Here is a 17,498-nt window from a genome sequence, read left to right on the forward strand (position 1 = left end):
GAAGGAAATGCTTCACCCCAAACCAGGCATAGGCAAACTCGGCCCTCCAGATGTTTTGGGACTACAACTCCCATCGTCCCTAGCTAACAGGACCAGCAGTCAGGGATGATGGGAGTTGTAGTCCCAGAACATCTGGAGGGCCGAGTTTCCCTATGCCTGCCCTAAACTGCCCTTTCTCCTGGGACTTGGGTAGCAGTCTGCGAGGTGGAGGACTCCAACTCCCATAATTCCCCTGGCCATGGATCACACTGGCTGCAGGGGTGAGGAGAACTCCAACTCCCATCAGCAGCAAAACAAACCCCCATGTGGCCAGTGAGGAGAGCTGATGGGAGATGGAGTCCTCCAACATCTGGAAGAACCCCAGATGTTCTTCATTCTTACCCTCGGAGAAGATGGATGGACCTCGTTTGCGAACAGGCTTTATTTTTGTGCCTCTCGGATAGGCCCAAACCGCAGGGATAAACAGGCGCATATAAATAGCACCGGGGGCCATTTGCCAACGAAATGCTTCTCACTGAACTATCAAAATTCTTCTCTAAAAACTTCCTTTCCTTTCTCTCTTTCCCCTCCCTCCTCCGTCCGCAATTCTTTGCTTCCTTCATTAAGCTGTTGGATTAGCAATCTGTAGACTCTGGATCTTTTGAGATCATCAACATCTGCTAATGAATATTTACACACACACACATTAGGAAGATCTTGGCTGTTTAATTATCAGGAGGGGGGGCTCAGAAATCTTTCCTCCTCCACCTCCAGCCTTTCCCCCCTTTTTTGCTGAATCATCCCAAGGAGATATTGCTCAGAAACTTCTCCAATGGAGGTTGCCCTCCAGTCAGCAACATCCCTGCTCAGAAAGAGAAGGCAGATAATGATCTGCCATCTTGCCAAAAATACTTGCCGTCAGGCCTGGGTGGGCTCCTGCCTCGCTTGAGAAGAGGGGAGAGAACAGTCTTCTCCCCAGCGTCAGATCTCCATGCCGGTTCTGGTGTGGAGCTGCACCTGTTGAATTCCTGACTACCGCAATCGTCTTAAAAGCACAGGAGCCCTGCTGGGGGAGAGCGAGGTGGCAACCTGGCCATAACTCATAACTCTGAACTGCCAGTCCTCATCCTATGCCAGGGGGGAAAACCCACAACCAAAGCCATCACAAACAAAGAGCTTCATCTCAGGCCCTTTCTGTACAGCCTGCACAGAATTTTACCGCTGGAAGGGCCCCCCAGAGGATATCAAGTCCAACCCCGCTTCCCAATGCAGGGTCTGCAATGGCAGCATCCTTGTCAGGTTACCGTCCAGCCTCTGTGTAAAAAGATCCAGTGAAGGAAGGAGCCCACCCTCCATCTGCCCCACAGTGGACCACATCAGGATGCATCTCTGAACTTTCATCCAAAATCTGCTCCCCTGAAATTCCTGGGCCCTTGTTCTTAGAGACGCCAGTTCTCTTGGGCTTCTTTGTAAGACCAGGACTGCTCCATTTGCACACACAACACTTCATTCGTTAGCAAGAATGGGAAAAGAGGAGGGCGAAGAAAGCAGAACCACCAAAGCAACCGTCGACATGAGAAATTGGCGTGATTTTTGCAAAAGCGCCATCAGTGGGAAACAGGCAATGAAAACAGTGTGATGGCCGATTTGTGCAAATATGGTATAGAAAAGCACGTGTGTGTGTAAATAGAGAGAGAGAGATGTATGTGCATATAGAGACATTTGGGTTGTTTTGGAATATGTTTGCAAATTCAGATAAAAGATGGTGGTGATAAATTTCTATTTATTCCTTATGACGACTTTCTTTATATTTTTGTAACCATGTAAGCCTTTTCCTGTTGCAAGCCTCCTTGAGCAGAAGGGTGCCATACAAATAAACAATGATGACGGCGTACATATAAACACACTCACACACATGTGTGCGTAAGATTGTAATGTGTGTAAGTATGTAGATATAGAAATGTGTGTGTGTATGCATATCTGCAAACACATATGTGTTTGTTTCTGTTGTGTTAGTTCAATGTAACATCATACCACTCCTTTTTCTATTTAATCACAGTGGTTTATGATTAAGCAGCAGGAAAACCTATTCTTTGAAAAGCTGTGCAGCTGCATTTAGCAGGTTGTGGGAAAGGGGGTGTCAGGAGGGGCGAAGACCCATTTCCCTCAATTCTCGGGAGCCCCAGATTAGAGCTTCTGTCTCCAAGACGTGCTAAACAACAGCTGTCTCCCCAGAATCCATCTGGGACCACTACCTTCCAGGAAGATGAGGACCAGGAAGTCCATTCTCCTTCAATTCCAGGCAGTGTTGGGGTTTTTTAAGGCAAATTACTGCTCAGCGCGCCTCTCCTAGCAGTAAAGTCGCCCCATCTCAGCAGGCACCACCTGGCACGCTACCAAACATTTAATCCACACCAGGCCTCCTTGCCTGCTCACTCTCGCCTGCTCACAGCCTCCCAGATGCGCATTTTGCCTTTTGATAGGGTGGGGCTCTTATTTTCCCACAAACACACGACAATGAAATTAAGCCACACTGGGCCCCTTCTTCGGGGGGGGGGGAATGCTTCCTTCCCCCAACATCCAAACCCCCCTCTGGAAAAAGGTTCAAAGGGGATGTTAAGATACTAGCGTTTTCGCAAATGTGTTACCTTTCATGTTTTAGCCTCTCAGGGCAAAATGGAAAGAGCTAGCACTGTGCCGAAATGACTGACAATTTGTCGCAAACATTTCTGGCACCACCAAATGCCTTTTCGCCACCCCTGCACTGCCAAGGCCTTCCTTGCAGAGACGCCTGCTTGTTCCTTGCCCTCAGCGACATTGACATGCGGCCAAATCCAGCTGGCAAGGACAGGATCCTGCACTCCAACTGGCCACAAAACCCGGTGGTGCTTTGCGTCTTACTATGGGATCCCTGATGGGCTGTGGAGTTGCTGGGATGCGATCACTGTAGGTTCCCTGATAGGCTAGGATCACCCACGCGAAATATTTCAGGAAGAATGAAGGAGCAGCGGCCAGGGAGAACTGGTTCTGAGCAATGCTGGGGAAAGCTAGATATTCCACAGCACCTAAGTGTTTTCATGAATGGTGCTGGGAACTCCTTTCCACCTGAAAACCGAAACGCAAGGATTTTCAGAGCAGCTGCAGAGAGCTGTTACCCTGGCAGAATGATCGCTGGCAGCTGCCTGAAGCTTTTCCTGTTAGAAGAACTATTTCTGCTTTTCTCCCTTTTATTTAATATAAGCCACTTAACTTCTATCTGCACAAACAAGATCAAATAAGCACCTTACAGTAATGTCTCGCCTAGTCACCTCCATATATTTTTCCTGTCTTTTAAGGTCCGTAGGAGATCCATTCTCTCTTATCTCCTAAGAAAGGCAGGGAAATAGTTTGAGCTCTATGAGGTGCATCTCCTTCTGGGCAAACTTCGGAGGTGGGTGGGGCCAGAGGCAAAAGTGGGCGGGGCCACTCATGTAAATTTTACCATTACAGCATAGGCTACTTGCTGCACACCCTTCTCTCTATCTTGCATCCAGAGAAGCAAGAGCTATTATCCAAGCTCCAGGACACGCTTCCAGCCAGGCAAACACATTCAAGGAGGGTGTGGCCTCTGGGAGGGGGCGTGGCCTGGGAAGAGGCCCAAGGGCCAGAGAGAGAGGAGCGGAGGGCCACAACTGGACCTCAGACCAGAGATTCCACACGCCCTAAGAAGCCATTCTCATGCTCATCCTCAGTAGTAAATATAAAGTGTATCTCAAAATGAGTCAAAACTGGAAGGGGGGGAGCCATTTCTCAAATCCTTAAGCCCACCTGAGTTATATTAGGAAATCACAATCTCAGAGAGATTCTCATCCAGCTCTAGCAAATTACTTCTGCAAAGTGGGGCTGCCCCCCTCAGGTGGACCCATTTATCCTCTGACACACGACTTCTGTCACCCAAGAGTAGAAACTTGCCTAATTCTGGATCGAGTCGGATCCTCACTGCTTCTCAGAGGCCAGAAGCAAGTCCTTTTAAAAAATGGATAATGCAAGATCAGTTCTCATATGCGAAACAGGTCTCTAGGCAATGCAACGCTTTTTTGGTTAAGCAGCTGAATGTGTTGACGCTGAGAAGCATCTTGGGTTGAAGCAATTCAGAAGCCCCACCAGTGGGATGCAGTGTGGCCCATTCCACAGAAAAATGGCCGCCAGGTATTTTCACTGTTTGGCTTCCTGCATATTTGGAATGTGTGTGGAGCTGCGCCAGCGCAGGAGCTCCACCTGGCTCTGGGTTGAGGGGCACAGGGCTGCAGAGAGCTGCTCCTGCCCCCTTGTTAAAAAGCAAATATTCTGCCACTGCTGTAGCTGGAATGCATGTGGAGCACCTACATGTTTGGAGTGTGTGTGTGGAGCCTCATGAGTGCAGGAGCTCCAAGTGCCTGTCAAAATGCTTGCAGCTCTGGAGCGAGTTGCACAGGCTGTCTATAGATGCTCCTGCCCCCTTGTTATAAAGCAACTACAGTGTTTGGAACGCTTGTGGAGCGCCAGCTATAGGTCTTACATGGTTTGGAATGCTCATGGAGCTGCAGGAGTGCAGGAGCTCCACATGCCTGGGAAAAATGCATGGCTCTCTGGATTGAGGAGCACAGGCTGCAGAGAGATGCTTTTTCCTTCCCTCCAAACCATGTGTAGGCAAACTAAGGCCCGGGGGGCGGATCCAGCCCAATCGCCTTCTAAATCCGGCCCACGGATGGTCCAGGAATCAGAATGTTTTTACAAGAGTAGAATGTGTCCTTTTATTTAAAATGCATCTCTGGGTTATTTGTGGGGCATAGGAATTTGTTCCTTTATTTTTTTCAAAATACCGTATTTTTTGCTCTATAAGACGCACTTTTCCCCTTCTAAAAAGTAAGGGGAAATGTGTGTGCATCTTATGGAGCAAATACAGGCTGCGCGGCTAAGCCAGAACAGGGAGAGGGAGCGCTGTGCAGCGCTCCGCCTCGCTGTTCTAGCTTCGGGGTTAGCGGCGCAAAGCCTCCGCAGGGCAGCAGGGTGCCTTCATCCCGCTGCCCTCCAGAGGCTTCGTAGGCTGTCCCAGAAGCCTCCGCAGGGCATGGGGATGAAGGCTCCCAGTGCCCTGCAGAGGCTCCGTGCAAAGCTATCCCAGCTATCCCAGCAGCTATCCCAGAAGCCAGAACAGCAAGAGGCTATCGCAGAAGCCAGATCCCTCTTGCTGTTCTGGCTTCTGGGATTCAGAATCTCCCCCCCTTATTTCCTCCCCCCCAAACTAGGTGCGTCCTATCATCTGGTGCGTCCTATAGAGCAAAAAATACAGTATAGTCTGGCCCCCCACAAGGTCTGAGGGACAGTAGTGCCCTGCTGAAGACATTTGCTGACCCCTGCATCAAACACTTTCAGAATATTACCAAGTCATGGCAGATGTTGGAGAACCGTCCATTTTAGCTGTCCTTCTCTTCCAGCGCTTCCAAGTATCCCAGAAAAAAACACTCGTGATTGGGACAAACCCACTTCCTGCTTCTGACAGCAAGTGCCATGTGCAGATCATGTGCAGGACTCCCAAGGTGTGAAACTGCACCTCGCCTCTCTAGCAGGATAAGAGCAGCTCTGATTAACTTGGTGGATTTGAAGGGGGAGAGGACAGCTTGCCGTATCTTCCCCCTAAGCTCTCTCCAAACCTTCCCACCTCCATTAGAGTCCTAGGAGCACAAGATTTCATTTTGCAGAATAAAAATTAAGCTTCTAGCCCTCTTTAGAAAAATGGTTGAAGATACATGGGCAGGAATCTCCCCCTAGCAGCTGCTGCCATGAAATCTTCCCATTGGAGGCGCTGTGGATCAAACCTGCCGTTCGAAAGCATGTTCTCTGATGCTGAGCTACAGCTGAAGCAGTTAACCTGTTTCCTTCCCACCCCAGACCAGCCCTGCAAGGTAGACTACCAAGATGGGAAAAAGCAAGGCTTAGCAACGTACTCAAGTGACTGCGGATGCGCAAAAATCTGACTCCAAAGATTCTCAGCTCTCCCATCAACTGACCCCACACTGTATGTTTCTCCCTAGATGGGAAGGATGGGAAGGGATATGAGAGACCTGATGCATCTGAAGAGCAGAGGGCAACCTATCAGCTTACCTACCTTCTCTCACCTTCAGGACAGGTGGGGAACCTGTGGAGCTCGAGATGCTGTTGGTGTCCATCTCCCATCAGCCCCCAATAGCCCAGGATGATGGGAGCTGGAGTCCAGAAACATCTGGAGGGCCATTGGTTGTCCACCCCTCCTTCCACAAGCACACATGGAACAAACATTCAACAAGTGACGCTTTCTTCCATCATGGGCTCACTCTGAGCATCACAGTTTGGATTTCTGTTTGTTAAGGCAGAGAAGCGGGGCTAGCTTAAAAAATAATAATATGAGGGTGGATGGGGAGGGGAACCTTTTTTCTTCTTCTTTAAATATAAATTTTATTAACATATAAAACATATACATTTACACAGTACACACACATAACATACTACCTTATTTTCATAACATAAAACATACCTACATTATATAATACCCACCTATACTGTACATATCAGCATACCCACACACCTGCCCCACACGGACACCCACCAAGTGACTTGACTTCCAGCCGTTCTTGTTACACTACTTTATTTTTCCAACTAGCTTAAACGCATTTCATTATTTCTTTAATGTCTTCTTTTATCTTGACATTACTCTCCTTTCGTTTTCTGGATTCACTCAATATCTGTCAGAAATTCTACTTTCCCCACATAAATTCTGATGTATTCCTTAAAGATAGCCCACTCCTTATTCACTTTTTGTACCAGATCTCCTCTTATCCTCCCTGTTTGTTCGGCAATATGCAGTGGTGTAGCGTGGGGGGTGCAGGGGGGGCGGCCGCACCAGGCACAACATCTGGGGGTTAGGGTTAGGGGGCACAAATCCACGGGTTAGGGGGTGCAAATTACTTGCCTTGCCCCGGGTGCTGACAACCCATGCTACGCCACTGGCAATATGGAAGTATTCCATCATTTTAGATAACCAGTCTGTTTTAGTTGGGACGCTGCTGCTTTTCCAATTTTGGGCAATCAATAACCTTGCCACCCTAGTTGCATACATAAATATTGGTCTGACCTTTTTTTATTTCCTCTGACATGACACCTGGGAGAAAGGATTCTGATTTGGGGAGGGGAACCTTAACGCAGACAGAGTATTTTAAACCCCCTTGTGATTACCACAACAGCAGAGGTGGCCTCTTCCACACCCTTCAAAAAGGTCCGTCCTCCCTAAACCCTGACAATTCCCCCAACCCTTTTAAAAACTCCCAAGTTTGGATGCCACACTGCAACTCTCCCTCTTCCCCCAAGCTCTTTCCTCCAGTCAAAATCAGCTGAAAAATACCCCCCCCACACACACACAAATATAGCTGTGATTCCTGCATCACAAGGGGGTTGGACTAGATGACCCTATTGTCCCCTTCCAAATCTCCTGTTCTGTGATTGCCTAGCCAGTGCCTTGCATATGTGTCTGCCAATGACAAGAAGGCTTCTTCATTGAAACAGGTGGCAGGGGCAGCAGGGTTAATACCCAGTCAGCTTGGGATGAAATGGGGAAAAAATGTTGTTTTCCTAAAAAAAAAATAATTAAAAAAATACAACGCTCTGGTTATGCAAATGATTTCCTGCACCATTTGTACTACACCAGAGAGATCTCTCTTTCTCCCCATCTCACTGCTGGGAAGATGACAGCTTGGGAGTTTTATTCAAGCGAGAGAGAGAGAGAGGTGGCGGCGAAAGACACTGAAATTCTTCCCCGGCTCAGATTTCTCCATCAGTGGACTAGCTGGTCTAGCACGCCTTGCATAGAAGGACCCCACTCTACGCCCCTTTACCCTTGCTCTCAAAGCAGCTCAAACCTGCCGAGGACCCGAGTCGTGCCCCCCTCCCTTCCCAACACGGCCAAACCACAGAAGGCGATGCAACTGGTGTCTTTGAAACATCCTAGCGCTCAAATAAGAGGAGGGGGTGCGCGCAGGGCGAGGAGGGGGCTCCCCTCGCTTGTTTATATTTTGTCGAGCAAGGAGGAGCGAGGCGAGCAAGCTCTTTGGCTGCATAGCGGAGGATTGCGGCTGTAGCAACGCTGGACCCCACCGAGGGTGGGCTGAGTGTCGGGGTGACATTGGCGAGGTGGGGAGGGGGCTGAAGTCGGCAGCTTGAGGGCGGGGGTGGAGGAGGAGGGATGGAGGGGTGGAATTTCGACACTGGGAAGAGGGGGATTAAGAAACCAGAGGAGGAAGAGTGGGGGGAGGCTGCAGGAATGGAGAGAGAGTGAGAGGGGGGGGAGGGAGAGAGAGAGAGAGAGAGAGAGAGAGAGAGAGAGAGAGAGAGAGAGAGAGAGAGAGAGAGAGAGAGAGAGGTTTGGGTTGCAGAGGAAAAGGAGACCTTTTCCCTCCCAAAAAATAAGGGAATTGTGCGTGCCTTGTTATGAGAGAGAGAGAAAGCGCCAAAGGGAGTGGGTGAAAGGAGTCATGGTGTTGTTTTAAAACGGAAGGAGGGAAGATGGATAAAGGAAATGTGCAAAAGGGAAAACGGATGGCATCGCCGGTGTGCCAGGCTCCGCGTAGTGCAATGTTTGTTCTGCCAAACTGGAAGAGTTTGACGAAAGCTCACGCGCCCTTGCAACAAGGGGTTGTTTTCTCTCTTCTGGATTCGGTGGGTGGCGGGAGGGGGGGGGGAACGACGAGGACAAAGCGATCCCTGCGATTGCCACCTCCACCGCTGTCCGTGCCAAACAGCAACTGGTGGGTGCAAGCCACCAGAGGGGGGGTGTCTCTTTCACAGCTCCCCTCTTGGTTTCTTCCGTGGGGCTGGCACAGGTGCGCAAGTGTGCGGATGTGATGCTCCTCTGCGCAACCGGCATTTGTTTCAAGCAAGCTGGAGCAAGGGGGGGGGGAGGGAGGGAGGCCACCCAACGGATTGTCCCTGTCACGGGTGACAGGCCGGCTGAGCTTTCAAGGTTTCCTCCCAAGGCCAGCTTGCAGGAAACTCGGTCAAATCTAGATTTAGAACTGGGGGTGGGGGTGGGGAGCGTATTAGAAGGAAAACTCACAGTCAGGGATGGGGCAGAAATCTGACCCGGTGTGCATGTCAAGTTGAATCCCACTTTCTGAAATTTGCACTGATCTGAAATTTGCAATGCAGTTCTCCAGCCATACAATGTTTACCATAGAAATAAAAAATAAAAATGCCTTCTTTTAACAAAAAGCAGGCATAAAGAGGAAGATCTCAGTGGAAAGAACAAGGAATTTTATATCTAGAGGGTGCGGGGTGGGGGAGATCGCTTGCAAAAAATGAGTTTATTTGCACCAAACGCTGGTGAGGATTTAAAAAAACAACAAGCACATTTTGCAGAACTCTGGATATTGGGGAGGGGAATAGAAAAACCGAAACTGACTGAGAGCTCTCGAGGCAAAACACTACCACCCCCCAAACCCCAGAACGAGGCTCTTGCGCACCCCCAGCCCGACTCAAGAAGGAGACCTGCGGAACTCACTGCAGTCGTCCGACTCGTAGCCCTCGGGGTCCACCGCCTCCGCCGCCTCCTCCTCCGGCTCAGCTCGCCGCTTGGCCGGCTGCTCGGCCGGCGCCTCGGTCCCGTAGGCGCCGAAGAGCTGGTCCACATCTTCGTCGTCCTCCCGGGGCGCCGTGGTCTCCGAGGGGCTGACCGCCTGCTGCCCGGCCGCGGAGGGCGCCGTCGAGGAGCGCAGGCTGTTGCTGCGGCTGACGGTGGCCGGGAGCCCTCGGGGGAAGCGGGGGAAGTAATCCGAGATCTGCTTGATGGGTCGGATAGGTCCGGGGCAGACGTCAATGGCCATGTGCTCTTGGATGCTGATGGTGGTCCGCTCGCCTTTCCGGAGTGTCATGCATACGGCTCTCGGAGAATCGCCCGGAGTACGTCGAGGGGGACCGAGGAGAAGGCAGCAAAGGGGGCTCGGGGATGGAGGTGCGCTTTCCCCGCCGCCGGAGCCTTACGGGGTCCGCTGTGCCCTCGGGATCCCCGGGGATCTGATCATGCTGCTGGTTCCCTCGCGCGCGCTCTCGCTCTCTCTCCCCGTCTAGATTCACAGACACCGTCAGTCGGAGCAGAGAAGGCGCGGTGGGAAACCTGAGACGGATCAGATCGGCGAGGAGGAGCGAGGCGGGGTGATGTCACCACCTCGCAGCAACAAAAGCCGAGCCGAGCCGAGGAATTCAGAGGCTGGGGGGGGGGCAGGTGGCCGGGCGAGGGGGCAGCGCCTCTCCCCTCTGGCCGCAGAGCCCTCTGGCTGCTGGGTAAGGGGTCTGGAGGGAGTCCTCTGCCTCGTCCGCCTCCTGCTCCTTTCCAATCGCTAACAGGAGGGGGAGGAGCCCAGGCAGGGAAGGCTTCGTGACTTTTTGCTTTTTTATTATTATTCAAAGAAACCCAACAATTCTGCCACTTGCCTGGTTTTCAAAAACACGCGCAAAGCAGCAGCAGCAGCAGCGCCCAGCCTGACTCTCAGCCGCTTGCGCCTATGGCTCGCGGTCTGCAGGGTTCCATCCTGAGCCGCAAAGCGGGGAAACTCGGGTGGGCTTGGTTGTCTGGACTCAGCCGCGTGCCTCTAAGGAAGGGGCGAGCAGGGCAAGGGGTCTGTTCACACACGCATACACCAGCATCCGGGACTCCAAAGAGGTAGCCTGCGCTGAGACTGGAGGCTCTGTTTTCCCTGTGGCAGCTAAACGCAGCTGCCCTTTGGGAATGCGCTCACCACCCAGAATTTATTCATTGGAAGCAAATTTGTAAAGCTCCTGTGCTTCAGCCGAGAGATGGGTGGGGTTGGGGGGTTGGGATGGGGGAGGAAGGTTCGTAGAGCAGCTTGCGGGTCAAAGAGAAGCCTCAAGATAGTCTCTGCCCTCAGGTTTGTAATCTAAAGGACACAGCAGAAAAGGAAAAGCGAGTGGAAAGGGAGGAGGAGAAAAACAGTCTGAGGCACCTGTTTCCTGGACTAGCTGGGACAGAAAGAGTTCAGGGAGGGTGGGGGACAAAAAAACGGAATCTCAGGAGAGCCCTGCTTCCCTTTCGCCTCTCCAGGCTGCAGCTGCATATAGGCAATCCTTCTCAGAGCTTGTGTCGATGAGTTCCACAAGATCATCACACACTGCGTGGGAGAGGAGCATTTCCATGTGTACACCCTGAACTTACTTCCAATTCTCAAATCCCTCAACAGTTTTCCCTTCCACATAGATGATTTCACCACCTAGATCATCTTCCGCACCCTTTTTCCTAAACTCGGCAACCGGAATATAGATGTGACTCAGAAACATGACTTTCTGGCACAGGGCTGAGTCAACAGGCCATTTAAAAAGTATTTGAGCATGATTAAAACGAGTGTACTTTTGAGTGGCAAAATCTGCCTTCCCCAGGGGGCTCCAGTTAACCACACTGTGTTTGTGGCCCGGCCGCTCAGCACACAATCCTTTTGCAGAGTGACGGCTGCACTCTGCGCATGGTCAAGAATCAGGTTGGCACAAGGTTTCCCTGGACCTCATCACTCTTTTGTCATAAGAATAAATCCTTTCACCTGTGTCATGCTTAAGTCCTGGGGAGGTTGCTAAGAGCTGGACAGAGCGCTCAGAGAGCTCACAGAAGATTCCCAGTTTATATTGGATGAGAAAAGATAATCTCACCCTATCATGCCCAACCCATAAGGACAGATGCAGCTGCCTATTTAGGTTTCTCTGCATTTCTCATTGTTATGTTTACACCTCCACATTTCCACAGCACTTTGTGATCTATTTATTTTAAAGTTCTTAGGAGAAGCCGTCATCCTTTTAGTGCAAATTTCTCCCAAAATGCACAGGTTTGTAGACAACACTACCTAACACACACGCAATTTTGCAGAGCAGCTTTCCGCTAACATAACTAATTTGGGTGTGCTGTTTTGGCTAAGATGCAGACGCTTCACCATGTTCCTTTTTCTGCGTACGTTACTTGGCTGCAGAACCAACTGGCAAAATTCAGAGAAGGGCCAAATTTCAAAGGATGGTTGCATTCCAGTTTGTGCATCATTTAGGAAAGTGTGGATCAGGTAGGCTGTCCTTTAAATGCAAGTTGGGTTTATTTTCTTTAGCTGTGATTCCTCTGATTGCAGGGGTTGGACTAGATGATCTTTGGTATCCCTTCCAACTCAACAATTCTGCCCCAGCCCAACCAAATAACCACCGACACTCTGCAGGAGAAGGCCTCCTGCAGATACCATTTTGTCTGGAGGTCTGCTCCATACAATCTAGGAAAAGGGCCTTTCAAACTCCTCCTGTTTCATCTCAAAACAGGCCCCACCTCTATTGTCTTTTCAGTGAGAAATGGAGAATTTTCTTATTCCAGTCTGCATCCCCCTTGAATTGTTTCATACACGAAATTCTAAAATTGTTCTTGTAGATGCGATGGTTTTATACACTTCTTTTGCTGACGTCACTGTCATCTTCATCTTTTTGAGATGTTTCACAGGAACCAATTCATAAACAGAATCAAACCTCCTTTAGCGTCTTTCCCCTGGCTGGAACTGTGTCCTTGAACTCTGACAACGCTTCTTGCTTCCCTAAATGCAGGACAGAAAGTTTGCACGTAGAAGCTAGCCTAGGGAACAAAGTCCTCTTGGGTCAGACCAGTGACCCACCCAGTTCAGCCTCCTGCTCTCACAGTGGCCAAACAGTGGGAAATCCTCAAAGCAGGATCCGAGCACAAGAGCAACTCCTGTGGTGTCCAGCAACTGGTATTCAGAATCATTGTGGGAATGTCCAGGGATGCAGGAGAGGATATATTGTTTAATTATAGCCTTTCCAACTTGCGTAAACAAGTTCACAATTTAGCAGAGTAACATTCCCCCTTTTAAACTCACAGCGGATGCGTTTGCTCAGGTTGCAAAAGCCTCTATATTAACTGTTCTGGTATTTTCCCCTTATTCCCTCATAAAAGATAAGACACAACACAGTCTTCTATAAAAGTATAAAAAGAGTTTACTCACATTCTGTTCACAATCGGATCCCAGAAGGCAGACTTATCTTAGAAAAGTAACATACACCTGGAAACTATCCCATAAGGAGACAGTCCCTTTGTCCTCTCTTGGCTGGACGCCAAGAGAGGACAAAGGGACTGTCTCCTTATGGGACAGTTTCCCAAGAGAGTATCTTTGGCTAAGCAGATGTTGCTTCTTCGACTAAAGTGGTCACAGAGAGAGAGAGATGGCTCCCCTGCCCTATGCTTTTGTCATTACCTGCACAGGTGAGACCACGCCCACCTCTAGTCACATGCAGAGGAAGTCCGTCCCAGCCCAGAAGGAAACAGGAAGTTTACCTGCTGGCTGGACAAACATTCCTCCCCATGTGTAAACATGTTCACTCTAGGAATGTTGTACTTGACTGCTCTTGTGTTTCACATCCCACAGTCATCGCCGCCTCCGACTGTGGAAGCAGAATACAGCCATCCTGTGGCAGTGAGTTCCATAGTTTAGCTCCACCTGCTTTGGAATGTTGCCCCACCCACCATTGGCATGTGGCCCTCAGAAGGTGCCCTAGGAGGGAAGGCGGCCCTCAGCCCCACCCCTGAAGGAGCCAGAGCTACCAGAGACAAGTCAAGTTCTGGGTCGAGGCGACAGGACCGAATCTGACGCCTGCTGAGGCTGAGAGAGAGGCAGTAGCTTTGTCTGTCCGTCTGCAGCCTAGTCTGACAAAGAATGGTCTTGAAGCAGGAATGAGCAATAAAAAAAGATGGGGCGAGCTGGCAAGCAGCCTCCTGGGTCTTGCTATCGCCTCCGATTGCACCTGAACATCAGAGTGTCCTGATAAGGAGGCGAGGAACAGAGGAGGCAGATGATCCTGGTGAACATTTGCACAGAGAAGGAGACTCGGTTAAGTCCACCGAGGAGTCGGAAGGAAGTCATTAGTGGGAACTGGTGTGGGCCTAATTAAGACAACATCGCGGGCTTCTGTTGTCTTTGTCCATGGGGTTTTCTTGGCAGGGTTACTGGAGTGGCTTGCCGGTTCCTGCTCCAGGTGGATCACGTTTGGCCAAAACTCTCCACTATGACCTGTCCATCTTGGGTGGCCCTGCACGGCAAAGCTCATAGCTTCTCTGAGTTATTCAAGCCCCTTCACCACAGCAAGGCAGTGATGGTGCTGGAGGAGACTCTTGAGAGTCCCATGGACTGCAAGAAGATCAAACCAATCCATTCTGAAGGAAATCAGCCCTGAGTGCTCACTGGAAGGACAGATCCTGCAGCTTAGGCTCCAAGACTTTGGCCACCTCAAGAGAAGAGAAGACTTCCTGGAAAAGACCCTGATGTTGGGAAAGATGGAGGGTTGGACAGTGTTCTCAAAGCTACCAGCATGAGTTTGACCAAACTGCGGGAGGCAGTGGAAGACAGGAGTGCCTGGCGTGTTCTGGTTCATGGGGTCACCGAGAGTCGGACCCGACTAAACGACTCAACAACAACAACAACATAGGCTTCTTGTAGCCTAGGAGGAAGCACATGCAATCTTCATCTTTGCTGTTTGACTTTTAACACGGACGGCGTTGTTTTGGCAAAGGCAGGCAAGGAATAGCAGCGGCTGCCACATCTTCTGGAGAACACAGGGGCTTAATTTGAAGAAACCATCACCCCTCCTTCCACACCTAGATTGGCTTCCTCTTCCCTTTGTGCAGCTGGCAAAATCGTGCTGTTGCTGCTGCTATCTTCACCTCTGCCACCCGCCTACACCTCTGCTGCCAAAATTCGAGGGGTAAGCTTTAAAAACCTTTAAGAACTCCAGAAGAGAGTGCTGGATCAGGCCATGGCCCTTCTAGCCCAGCATCCATCCTGCTCCCACAGTGGCCAACCAGGTGCCTTTATGGGAAACCCACAAACAGGATCAAAGCAGAAGAGCAACTTTCCCTTCCTTTGGTTTCTAGCAACTGATATTCAGAAGCATCGCTGGCCGTGGGGGCAGAGCAGAGCCGTTCCGGCTAATAGCCATTGGCAACCCCACTGGCGCCAACTCCAGGGGACCCCAAGGGCCTGGGCACTCACTCAAAAAATTGTGGGTGCTCAACATCCACACTGCAGGGCCTTGATGCAACTTCTAGGTGAAAGCGGAAGTCATGTTTGAGCCTCGGATATGACCTCGGAAGTTGCATCACTGCAGCACGTGTGATGTAACATGACGTCATGATGTCACGTTATATCGCGGGGACCACTGAGCACCCATAATCTGGAGCCTAAGTCAGCACCGCTGGGGAGCTTTCTTTCTTTTTAAAATTATATTTTAATTAATTTTTGAACATAACATTTTCAACAATTATTAAACATACTTTTGTATCTTATACACTTTTTTTGACTTCCATCAATCACATCTGAAAATTTTCCAATCTTATCACTTAATTTACATTTCTTACTTTCACTATTACATTTAAATATTATAACTAATGTCTCTCTTCTTTCTCTTCTGTGCTGTATTTCATATATTTCTCCTTACAAAACTTCTTGTAGTCCTACTAGCGTAATTTGTTGATTACAGTTGCTCTTCAAATAGTTCGTATATTTCTTCCAATCTTCTGTAAATCTCTGGTCCCGCAGGTTTCGAATCCTTCCTGTCATTTTATCCAATTCTCTGTAGTCCATCCGCTGCGGAAGCTTGTGATATCAGGGCTGTGGCCGCAGAGAGATTCTGAATGCAGGAAATAAATAAAGGGTGTACCACAGGGCTTTAAATGTGTGGTGCAATGGTGCCTTAGGGGCCACCACCAAGAAGGCCATGTCCTGGCCCTCAGCTTCTGAGGGAAGTGGCGCTGCCAAGAAGGGCTCCTTTGTTGACCTTAACAGCTGAGAAGGTCTGTAAGGAAGGAGGAGCCATTTTCACATTCTCCCACATTCTCTTTAGCCCCCTTTCCAAAATATTTCTACTCAGAGCTTGTAAGCCCAGCCCACAACTGCAAGATTCAATGTCCAGCATGGTCTCTTCATGTCACTGTGACCCAATGCCTTTCTTACGAGAAGCAATGAGATTTCTCCCTCCTTCCAGAGCTGCATGGAACATGCAGGAGAAAACGAACACTCGTTTGTGGGAATTTTGCTACATGGGAGGGGGAGGGGTTTGCCTAGTTGTGGGTCCTGCTCACCTGTCATTTCAGAGCATCTCTTTAGCTGGGCTTTGAAATAGAGGCTGGGAACCCCGGGCTTGGCAAGGTAAAAAGGTAAAGGGACCCCTGACCATTAGGTCCAGTCGTGACCGACTCGGGTTGTGGCGCTCATCTCGCTTTATTGGCCGAGGGAGCAAGCTGACAGCTTCCAGGTCATGTGGCCAGCATGACTAAGCCGCTTCTGGTGAAACCAGAGCAGTGCATGGAAACGCCGCTTACCTTCCCACCAGAGCGGTACCTATTTATCTACTTGCACTTTGACGTGCTTTTGAACTGCTAGGTTGGCAGGAGCTGGGACTGAGCAATGGGAGCTCACCCCGCCGCGGGGATTCGAACTGCCAACCTTTTGATCAGCAAGCCCTAGGCTCTGTGGCAGGCTTGGCAAAGGGAGCGACAAATGCAGAAGGGATTCGAAGTTTGATTTTATAGCTTTCTGTGATATTTGTTTATATTGCCTCTTTGTAAACCGCTTAGAGGTTGTAGTTAAGTAGAATGTAAATTGTTTAGACAGACAGACAGACGGACGGATAGATTTGTAAAAAATGATCTGTTGAGCAGCAGGACCTGAATTTTTAAGTCCTAGTGAGGGAGCTGTTGCACCAGGAACCATAGCTGTCAACGTTTCCCCTTTTTTAAGGAAAATTCCCTTACTCCGAATAGGATTCCTCGCAAGAAAAGGGAAAAGTTGACAGATATGCCAGGAACTGAAAGCCAGGAGATGGAGGACATTATATAGTGGGCTGAGCCCTGGTTCCTCTTCATCTTGGGCTGCCCATGCCCAATTACAATCTAGCGCTCACCCCCTCTTTCCAAGGAAAATTGAAGGGTGATGGTTGAATCTCCACTGCTGGGCTTTAGAGACTTAGCAACGGCGAGTCAAATCTCCTCTGCACATGTTTGGAGTTGCTGTTGCTTATTTCTTCTTTCCCGGTTCCCCCCAACTCAAGATTAATCCCCGGAAGCAACTGGCAAGGCCTGTTCTCAAATCCCTGAAATAGGAAGGTTCCCCTCTCCCTCCCCCCCCAAAAAAGCAAGAGCGTGATAGTCGGATCCTGCAACTCCTTGCAAAGCCAGGCCAAGAGTGGGTGGGGCTTGGAGAGGCTCTCTGGTTCATCAGCTCTTATTAGGTTAATTCCGCCTAACTGTACTGCACCACTCAGTGGCAAAGCTGCTGGTCAGGGAAATTACCCAGCATACAGCCTTGCGACAAAACCTAATGCTGCCTTCCCTTTCCTTAGGCAGAAAACCAGCTTTGTTTGCTTAAAAAATTTATTTCCAGGGAGAAGAGTTGGTGGAAGAAGATTGGAAGAAATTTAAAATCTATCTACAGAAA

The 17,498-nt window shown here is 49.8% G+C and overlaps 1 protein-coding gene across 1 annotated transcript in view; it reads right to left on the bottom strand.

The window, feature by feature from the left end:
• Positions 1–10,329, bottom strand: part of DOC2B (double C2 domain beta) — a 137,250-nt gene extending 126,921 nt beyond the window's left edge. The window contains exon 1 of the mRNA XM_083715238.1: positions 9,527–10,329. Coding sequence (XP_083571364.1) covers positions 9,527–9,896 — 370 coding nt within the window. The 5' untranslated portion in view covers positions 9,897–10,329. The remainder of the gene's footprint in view (positions 1–9,526) is intronic.
• Positions 10,330–17,498: the final 7,169 nt, after the last annotated feature.

Source organism: Podarcis gaigeae, assembly GCF_964106915.1.
Source record: "Podarcis gaigeae genome assembly, chromosome: 15".
Lineage (NCBI taxonomy): Eukaryota > Metazoa > Chordata > Lepidosauria > Squamata > Lacertidae > Podarcis > Podarcis gaigeae.